General features: G+C 36.5%; 1 protein-coding gene across 1 annotated transcript; it reads right to left on the bottom strand.

The window, feature by feature from the left end:
- Positions 1 to 1,184: 1,184 nt before the first annotated feature.
- On the bottom strand, positions 1,185 to 4,959 carry LOC119077116 (lactosylceramide 4-alpha-galactosyltransferase). The gene is made up of 6 exons (XM_037184285.1): positions 4,599 to 4,959; positions 4,164 to 4,441; positions 4,078 to 4,103; positions 3,741 to 3,981; positions 2,386 to 2,556; positions 1,185 to 2,320 (listed from the first exon to the last, which is right to left on the bottom strand). The coding sequence occupies exons 1-6, from the start codon at positions 4,611 to 4,613 to the stop codon at positions 1,957 to 1,959; spliced, it is 1,095 nt and encodes a 364-aa protein (XP_037040180.1). The 5' UTR covers positions 4,614 to 4,959; the 3' UTR covers positions 1,185 to 1,956.
- Positions 4,960 to 7,836: the final 2,877 nt, after the last annotated feature.

Genomic DNA, 7,836 nt, shown 5'->3' on the forward strand with positions numbered 1-7,836 from the left:
TCTGACTGCTGCGTCAAGTAAGCCCCTTATTTTAAATCTGTTCTTGTGTCTATTTTGGAGTGCGTTGCTCAAATTCCAAAATTGCGCTGTTGTGTTTAATGGATCTCGACACAATGGATAACAAGACGTCACATTGTCTCTCAAATGAGTTCAAAGGTCCTAGGTGACTAAAGTCACGATCAGTTCTGTTTGTATTTCGGAAAATGTAAACATTTCTTAAGGCCAGGTTAAAGCGTCTTACATCGCATGTAAACATTGTCATAGTATATCGCTTTAACCTGGCCTTAAGAAAAATTGTCGCAGATCAACAATCATATCCCATTCTCAACAACCCAAAAAAAAAGTTGGTAAAAATCGGTCTTGTCCTTGCGCGGCCTTCGTCACTTTTAAAAACACTGAGAAATGATAAAAGTTACTAAACCTTACTAGGGAGGTATTACGGCTCCTCCGCCTCTAGGAAAGATGCTTGGTAAGGAAAACCCAATAAAATACACGGAAAATAACACTAGGCAACACAGGTCATGTACAGGGATGGTGGCATAGTGCGCTGGATAGGTCTTGGTGCCCTGAATACGGAACACACCTCCGTTCGTCCCAGTCACGTCTGTGTGGAGACGTAACCCATTAGAATATATGACAATGAAAGTGCACCGATTCGGTTGGCCGTTAGTGTGGTAAGGTATTCGGACCTCCTGAGTTCAAATAACAACTCTATTGATCTCGGTGACCCATCTGTGGTTCAGACCAGGAATATTTTTTGACTGTGTGGTTAATTTTTTTTTCGATCTGAACCACAGATAGGTGATCGAGACCAATAGAGTTGTTATTTGAACTCAGGAGGTCCGAATACCTTACCACACTAACGGCCAACCGAATCGGTGCACTTTCATTGTCATATATTCTAATGGGTTACGTCTCCACACAGACGTGACTGGGACGAACGGAGGTGTGTTCCGTATTCAGGGCACCAAGACCTATCCAACGCACTATGTCACCATCCCTGTACATGACCTGTGTTGCCTAGTGTAATTTGTTATCTATCTCGTATCGCGATGAGTAAAAGTACCTCGGCCTATAGCCACCGGATAATTTTAGTCATCTTGATGCGAGATAGTAAATTACTTCCCTTGTTTAATAACCTACTATTGTTCCACGAGTTAAATGATATTTTTTTTTAAATTTGGTTTCCAGTGTAAATGACTTTTCCCATTAAATTACTTTAAAAACTAATTGTGGATCGATTTTATCCACCTACTCTAAATTCATTTTGATCTTAGGCTATATTCTTACAAACTAAATAATTGCTTTAGACTTCATGTAGATAATATCATTCATAGTTGAATTGTGAATATTTTTATGATAATGGGGGGTTAAGTTAGGTTCAACAAATTAAACTTAAATTTGACTTGAAATTTGATTCTAATCATCGAATTTCAAAGTCCTTTTTTTGTTCGGGTTTCACTCAAAGTTTCATTTAAAAAATAAAGGAAAAATGAAGAACTTTTGGAAGCTGGTCTCGTTATCGTTTCTTTGGCAATGTAAGTACCGACTGTCCATTTATGCGACATTATCCATGTTAAGTACGGTTAACAAATTTGCAAGATTTACAGATTTTTTTAAAAATTATTTCGAAGTGTTATGTAGTTACTTGTTACACTCCCACATATTTCACAATTCAACAAAAACTATGGATTAGAACAGCTTTGGTTTAAATTTAAAAAAAAATTTACGAGCTACGTAATTTAAAGAAAAAATTAAGTTACCGTCTAACAATTAAGGCACTGTAATCGTCCAGAAAAAAGTTGGAGGAAAATGATTTTTCACTTAAGTAGACTCACGGCAAAAAAATCACTAAAAATCCACGGCACTCTTAACTCTTAAAACTAATTGAGATTCCAACAAACAAAACCTTATTTCGAATACGCACGCTCACACCAACCAAAACCGCTGATAATATCAAAAAAACTCACCACTCGACTCAAAAACCTTGGGACAATATTTCGCAGCCAACAAACTGTATGCAGCCTTCGAACCAACCGGTATACTTTGAACACTACTATGCTTATTCCACACATGAATGGCAATCGAATCACTGGTCATTTTCATTGTACGTTCCGAATATTTCTCTTCGAAAAAGTAACGCCAGTCCTTCCAACCAACCGCATACACTTTGTCCACCGGGAATACGTTGAAGCCTTTACATCGAGCACGCGTCATCATCGACGGATTCTTGGTTTGACAGATTTTCTGCAACACTCTGGTGATGACACCCGGTCCATTGTTACCCCAGTCGCCGCCATCGAAGTTGTTCTCAAACTCGCTAGAACGTGGAGAAGTGAAGAGTTAGCAAACTTTTGTTTTCGGCAAAGCCATAGTAGGAATTACCTCAAACAGTGTTCGGCTATTTGGTGTCCCACATTGGTGTGATCGAAATTGATCAGACCAGCCGCCACAAAATTTTCGCTCTCAGCACCGGCATAGTTCGGTTCGATTGGATCGAAACTCTTTTTGACTATTACATCCAAATCGAGATATGTTCCGCCCCATTTGTATAAACTAAAAGCAAATGTACGGAAACGAAATAAAATTGGGGAGGATTAGGTCCGCTTTTAATATTGGAGAATTTGGCTCGTACAATTGGCATAATAGCCATGAGTATCACACCACAAAACTGGGGTTAAGCTTGAGCCAGATAAATATTTTCTTACGCTTAAAAATGAAAACAATGCCTTCGAATCGGCATCAGCTTGGTTTTTTTTTAATGAGAAAATGTGTAGGGAGTTACGGGAAGTAGCTGCATTTAATGTAAACGTCGAGGTTGATTTATTGATTTACATTTTAATTACCAGCTCCCATTTTTTCCACAAATCAACCTGTTCCTTAACTGGTAATAAAACTTTGATTGGTCCATCCGGAGCCAAATCAATTTCTTTCTGTACACCAGCCAACAGCTGACTTAAGGCTAGCCAACATTGGACGATTTGAAGAAAATTCACTCAAATCCAACTGGGTCTTGATTAGATCGTTTGTAATGCACATTGATCTTGGCCAGGTATATTTCACAAAGAAAGAAGTTCCATTGTCATGCAATTCGACAGATAATGTAACGATAGTCAACACTTTCTGTGCCGAGACATTCTAATTCTAATAATTAACGGATAATTTATACGGTGAAGGTATTCATGTGACATAACGCAGCTATTCATATTCTTCGATTCTAAAAATGAAAAGGTGTGCGCTACCTGCTAGACAATAAAGTTTTCTTATCGTTTCGTGTTTGATTAACAAAAAATTATATTTGCGTAAAACCTGTGAGCAATATACAAGCCACTGCAGTAGTAATCGTATTTTTTATGAATGATAAGAATTGTTATCTCAAAAACCGGTTAATAGACACACGAAAATCAAGCTTGGTGTTAGTTGTATTTCGTTTGGGGTCAATCTGCATCACGCGACGATAATATTTTTACCTCTTCGATTATCGATTATCTTTTTTCGTCATAGAGTCAATCTGCATATCTGTGATAGTTATAGGTCGGGATCTTTTTATAGCTTGAAAATCAGGCCTGAAATGGTATGACACAAATGCATAATTGCCACCACAAAGAAAACTTCCTAAACCCAAAAATAAATCCACTCTACGACGTTTTGCGTCGATGCCGGTACTAGTTTAAGTAACATGCGGCATGATACTAGCTTTCAGGCGAAACTTCAAATTCCTAACAAAAACTGTAACGTACCTTAAGTATCGTAGAAAATCGGACGTATGAGAATTTACGTATTTAGATCTGAAGAGTTGTCCGTTGTCGATAAACGAACTGATTGGAGTATCATGTGCATAAGTCCATAAATTCACATTGCGTAAATGAACATTTGTGTATGATTCCAATGCACGTAAAGTCGGCGCTTTGGCTGTATTATTGGAGAATCCAACAGGCGACGCAAACAGTAGAAACACATCCCATGTAGGATTTGCTAAAGCTGATGATAAAAATACGATCTTTTTTAGTCAACACAAACTTAAACTTGAATCATCCAATGTTTCGTCGATGATTCAAGTTTACGAATAAAACTCACCAGCCGATTCGATTGCACAGCCTTGTCTGAAAGGAAACGAATAATCAAATTTACTGTGACTGAATCACGTTTTGTTTCTCGCATACCGTGCATTCAGTGTGGCAATTCCATTGGAGCAAGACGTTTCATGGAAAAAAACACTTTTGCCCAAGCTCGGCTTTCTCGTTGCCGTCATAATATCCGGCAGCAGTTGAATATTGTACTCTTCGACATTGACATGATTCGAGAAACATCTTCGAGCCATACGCTCACTGCTGTTCGACCATAAACTTATCGTAACAACAAGAACAATTATTGTTAGGCTGATGAATGCTTTGTACAGAAAGTGTTGCTTCATAAATGTTGATACCATGAAACGAACCATCTAACAAGTAATAAAAATAAATTAAAATGGGAAATTCAAACAATAAAGTTATTTCAATGAATTGTTGGTTCTTAAACATTTTAAAATTGGATTGTAAGGAATTACACAAATGAATATCGCATTTTATCGCTGAAATGTTTACATTATTTACACTCACCTTTAACATCCACATTCCTTTCTAGTTATCTAGAGCACGCGTAGTTTTCAGTCAATCTAACTAATTCATCGCCTCTCTGCTAATTAGGCCATAAATATTTCTAATTATAACTCTCCTGGCGGACGGGCGGAGGGCGGATACTGAACTAGGCCACGTACTTTAGACTACTCGTTCACAATTATCGTTTCCTTTAATTCTGATCAAAGTTGAGCATTGAATGATATGATAATTAAAAGCCAACACTTGCCATAAGTATCTACTCTTAGTTTAACATTTGTTTATGTTTACAACCCACAACACAAGTCGAGTACTGATTGTCATTGTGAGAGAGCGAATACCTTTCGAACCTGGATTCAAAGACACTCTAAAACTAATGCAGTGTATGTGTATGAGTGTAAATACGATCGGTGTGTATTATGTGTTTTTTAATGAGCCTCCGCAGAAAAGCTCAGCACGGAGATGCAAGTTTTTCATTCTTTGATTAATAATTCATTGCGGTTTCAATAGTTCCAATTTTTCAATATTTATAATTGGAAATAAACAAAACATATATATAGTCTCTGTGGACTCCACATTCTTTTTTATAGATGAATTCTTTGAATCAGATCAGTATCAATTTAATTTCATTGCGCAAAAAAGAAAAATGAAGAAGGAAACCAAGGAAACGCTTGTTGGACTAAAGCAAAATAAAAGTACGAAATTAATTATTTAAAACTTGTGTTCACGTGAATCCTACGAACCCGATAAGTACAGAAAAGGTTAAAACCTTAGAGTAATCATACCTAAAGAGGAAATTACGAACAGAATTACGTAAAATTTGTGGTCCCAACATGAAATACGTACAATCGCTAAACCGAACTGGTGTGCATACGTTATTTTGCTCCAGCTGGTCACATACAATTCCATACAATGGCACAACAGTTCGGTTTAGCGATTGTAATATTTGATAGTGTGAGTTTTTCCCTACTAAATTTATGGACAAATTAGCGCAAAAAATTTAAATGTGCCTAGAAGGATTTTTAATTTTTTTTAAAACAATTTGAGAACCTTTTACATACAGTTACCACCGATATCAACAAACACAATATTGGGCCAATATTGGGCTTCAGTCTCATTTGAAGGAAAACTACAAATCAACAGCTATAAACTCGAGCCATTTTTTATAATGCGCATAAAATTACCGGAAAAATGAGCAGGCATTTCCCTTGACTCCTTTACTTTGGCATACCCTAATGAAGCACGTTTGCACCATATTTTATAATTTCAAAATTATTTCAAAATAGTGGTACGCGTTTTGGAAAATAGAAAACTGACAACTATCAAAATTTTCAACGCCTACATGTGTTAGTGAAAATCTCTACATAAAATTATACGAAATGTGAATTTTACACAAACTGATGTCGGGACCACATTTTATCGTACGAAATACCTCTCTAGGTATGATTACTCTAAGGTTAAAACACGCCGCCACAGTGGTACGTAATTACGTACGTAATACGGAGATTACGATTGCCACTCCTAATATAATGCTTGATTTCATCTTACGCCGTTTACGCTCCGTTTACGTTTTAAACAATAAAAAAGAGGCGTGGCTTAGCTAAACGGAGTAAGATGAAACTAAGCATAAGTTGCCATAAAACCTGAAAATCATATTAAAATTCTCCTTGCAAAGTATATGGATAGTCAACTTATAATTTACAATTTTGGGTGGTAAAATCTGTTAAAACTAACATACAGTGGCAGTGATATTTCAGCATGATTTTGCTTCAGCTGTTTTTCAGCTGATCCACACACACAATCAAAACAGTTTACACTTGTTTATACGGTTGAAGCTGGTACACGCACGAGTTGTAGTGGTAAAACCGTATAAAATATGTCAATCGTGCATTTGTGAAAATTTTTCAAATCCTCCTCCAAAATTGGATCTCATCGAAAGTCGTGCCGCGGTAGGTTCATGGTGTCATGGAAAGTAGAGGTCACTACCTACCCAACGACACCCATATCTTCCAAGTCTATCATTGTATTTTTTTAAACACTCTCCAAAAGTTGGAATTTTTATCCCCTAAAATAGCTATTGCACCACATACACGAAAAATTTCGAAATTTTTGAAAGGTCCTCAACACCTCTGCCAACCACCATAATTGTAAGATTATGTCAGATAAATGTGTTAAGTATTGTCGGTGATATGTAACAAAAACTATTTTGGTCACCCTACTGCAGACCATTTTTTCATGATTTCTGAAGTGAAAACATAATTACTTCGAGGATTTTTTTTTTTGTTGCAAATGACTAAGGAGGGTTCCCTGATTCAATTACGGTATACCCTCCAATAATCGCCGATAGCTTGTTTTCCTGTTTCATACAACTTGTTCGAAGTTTTGGCAAATTGACTCTTAATATGAAGTCGTAAAAGAGTGTTGGCGATGAAGTTAAATAAAATGTGATGGAAACATTGAACTGCAAGTCCATTTTCTCCAATTTGTCAAATGAAAAAGGAATCACCGGAAACGACAATATGACAGTGTCACGGTAATAAATTGTAAAATATTTTACAGATTTTATATGAAACTTTGTCATGGACTCAACATCCGACATTGTCGATGGCATTGAGTTCAACTTTCATTCTTGTAAATTTTAAAAGGAATCGAAAAGAAATACTGTTTCAGCGATAGGTCCCAAACTTCCCACATTTTCCACGGGTTGTTGAAAGGCAAAAGCTCACCAATGTAAAGTAAGGCGCCGCATCGTTAGGAATTATTCAACCAGTCAAACGTTTTTTGAAGCAAACTGGTCATTTTTTTTCTCTTTCAACAAAAATCAAAAATTTTCATCCATAATTCACAGAGATAGGATCCGTTATCCGAAAAACCGAAATTTTTGGTTCCATTAAACTAAGAGTAATTATACCTAGAGATGAAATTTCGAACAAAATTACGTAAAATATGTGGTCCCAACATCAAATACGAAATTTGTATTGGTAAGTGTGTTTGCCCTCTTAATTAAGAGGGCAAATTGAACATCAAAAGCGAACGCATACATGTATTGGTGTAAAATTATACGAAAAATGTATCTTATACAAACCGATGTTGGGTCCACATTTCGTCGTACAAACTTCCTCTTGGGTCCACATTTCGTCGTACAAACTTCCTCTCTACGTATAATTACTCTGAGCCATTAAACCATTAAAAATATTGACTTTTGTTCTCTATCTCGAGTAAATTGTATACAATTTTCATG

This window comes from Bradysia coprophila, unplaced genomic scaffold (genome assembly GCF_014529535.1).
Source record: "Bradysia coprophila strain Holo2 unplaced genomic scaffold, BU_Bcop_v1 contig_232, whole genome shotgun sequence".
NCBI lineage: Eukaryota > Metazoa > Arthropoda > Insecta > Diptera > Sciaridae > Bradysia > Bradysia coprophila.

Coding starts and splice junctions, on each gene's coding strand:
- LOC119077116 (XM_037184285.1), bottom strand. Junction 3,982..4,077: donor CTGTGCAATCGAATCGGCTG/GTGAGTTTTATT, acceptor TTTTATCATCAG/CTTTAGCAAATCCTACATGG. Junction 2,321..2,385: donor ATAGCCGAACACTGTTTGAG/GTAATTCCTACT, acceptor TCCACGTTCTAG/CGAGTTTGAGAACAACTTCG.